The sequence below is a fragment of the Octopus bimaculoides genome, chromosome 21 (genome assembly GCF_001194135.2).
Source record: "Octopus bimaculoides isolate UCB-OBI-ISO-001 chromosome 21, ASM119413v2, whole genome shotgun sequence".
Taxonomy (NCBI): Eukaryota; Metazoa; Mollusca; class Cephalopoda; order Octopoda; family Octopodidae; genus Octopus; species Octopus bimaculoides.
Window position 1 is genome coordinate 36,483,676 of NC_069001.1, and position 2,066 is coordinate 36,485,741.

The 2,066-nt window shown below is 37.7% G+C and overlaps 1 protein-coding gene across 1 annotated transcript in view; it reads left to right on the forward strand.

The window, feature by feature from the left end:
• Window positions 1–2,066, forward strand: part of LOC106875065 (neuron navigator 2) — a gene marked incomplete at its 3' end in the record, with an annotated part of 294,273 nt that overhangs the window by 99,579 nt on the left and 192,628 nt on the right. Inside the window, exon 5 of the mRNA XM_052975421.1 lies at window positions 249–301. Coding sequence (XP_052831381.1) covers window positions 249–301 — 53 coding nt within the window. The remainder of the gene's footprint in view (window positions 1–248; window positions 302–2,066) is intronic.

Consider the following 2,066-nt stretch of genomic DNA (forward strand, 5'->3'; position numbering starts at 1 on the left):
AGAGAGAGAGAGAGAGAATATAACAGAGAGAGAAGGAGAGAGAGAGAGAATATGACAGCGAGAGATAAGGAGAAAGGGTGACGTTGCGTACGTGTGTGTATGAGAGAGAAAGCGTGAGAGATGATAACGTTAAGTGTGTGTGTGTTAGGTCTAAGGCGTCTAAGGGAGATAATTGTGATCGTTCTGCAGAGTTAGCTTTATTATTCATTTGCATATTTATTGTTTTTTCTCTTTTTTTCTTTTTCCAGTGCATGGATCTTCATTGTCGCTAGTATCGACCTCATCATCCATTTATTCTTCCGTGAGTATATTCTATGAAGAAACATTTTATTAGCTTCGTGCGCTTGCATGCGTTTATATATGTATATGTATATATATCATCAGTTAATCATAAATCCTTAAAAGAAACACTTTCTAAGTGGTGAGCAGTAGAGTATACAGATAAAGATAGATTTGGCCGGTCATCGTTCTGTCTGACGGTTTGACAGGAGCTGGTCAGCTGAAGAGCTGTTCAAGTGCCATGTCTGTTTTGGCATGGTTCCTACGGCTGAATGCTCTTCCTAACGTCAACCATTTTTACAGAGTGTACTGGATGCTTTTACATCATATGATGCGCGTATATATATATATATGTATATATATTAAATTCAAATTACGATAAACGTAAACAAACGAACGAAGTTTTGTTTTTAGAAGCATTGAGATGTCTTAGAAAGTTAAAGAAGTGATTTTAAATTCTCCATCGCAGGATAATGCTAATAATATAGCCTGAACAGGATAAACTACCCCTATTTTGCAGAAAAAAGTGTAGGCAGTTAGCTATAAGTATATAGTTTTAGGGAAAAGAACCAAGGTTCTTTTCCCTAAAACTATATATTTTATACTGTGAAACTTAATTTAATTATAATTTTTAATAAATTGATTTTAATTGAGCTTTTACCTGTAATTTTGGTTTTTATCCCCAATATTATTATTATTATTATATTATTATTATATATATATATCTATATATATATATATATATGCTGGGATAAATTTGACAATTTGCATAAAAAGAAAAGAAAGCACGCTATCCCACCCAAGAATAAAAGTATTTATAAAACTCAAAAAATATCAACTAGATTATGGCTGTTGACTCAAAATAGCTGCTCTCAGCTTTCACCATGGCTTCAAAATGACTTTGGAATCTGGCACATACGTTCCTCAGTGACTAGCTCAGCGTTTGTGTTGCAATTAGAACAGTTGGTATCTTTCTCAATCACACCCCAACACATAGTAATCCATGGAAATTACAATTGGTGGGTTTTGAAGGCCAGAAATTCTCCAACAACTACTTCTGACTCTTCTCGGAAGTATGGAAGAGAACTGAATCCTGCTGCCACACATATGGCCTTCCAGCAGCAGCTCTTTCCAGCCAGGGTCTGAGCACAGTCTCTAGCAGCTTCACATGTCTCTCTGAATGGAGCCTAAGGCCCTGTTGAAATATGTAGGGTGGCATGGCGTCACCCTTACCGGAAACTCACCCAAAGATCATCACAGTTTGGGGAAATTTGGTTTTCAGGCTGTCCATATCATGTCTTACAGCCTTAACTATGTCCACAGAGCATTGAGCAGCACTTGTGAAGCAGGCATTTTGATACCTGGCATGAACCATTCTGATACTGGAACTCTTTCCTGTTATTCAGATGTCCTCCGTAAAAGAGTGCATTGGAATTTTAGCTAAGCGTGTGGATTCAAAGAATCAGAAAAGTGGTCAGGAGACCAACCAGAGGCTACAATGGTGAATAAGAGTTACTGGATTTTATGAGATTTCTCCATGGAGGCTGACAGTAATATTGTGCCAGACATTAGTTCACTCCCTCCATCAAATCAACGTTACCTGAACAGGTGCACAGGTGTACCAGGCATCAGGTGTCGAAGTAATTGCAACATGGAGTTGAAGTGTTTTGCTCAAGAACACAACATACCTCCTGGTCTAGGGATTGAAACCATGATCTACCGATCATGAGTGCGACTCCCTAGCCACTAAGCCATGCATCCCTAATATGTAATAATTATAATAATGA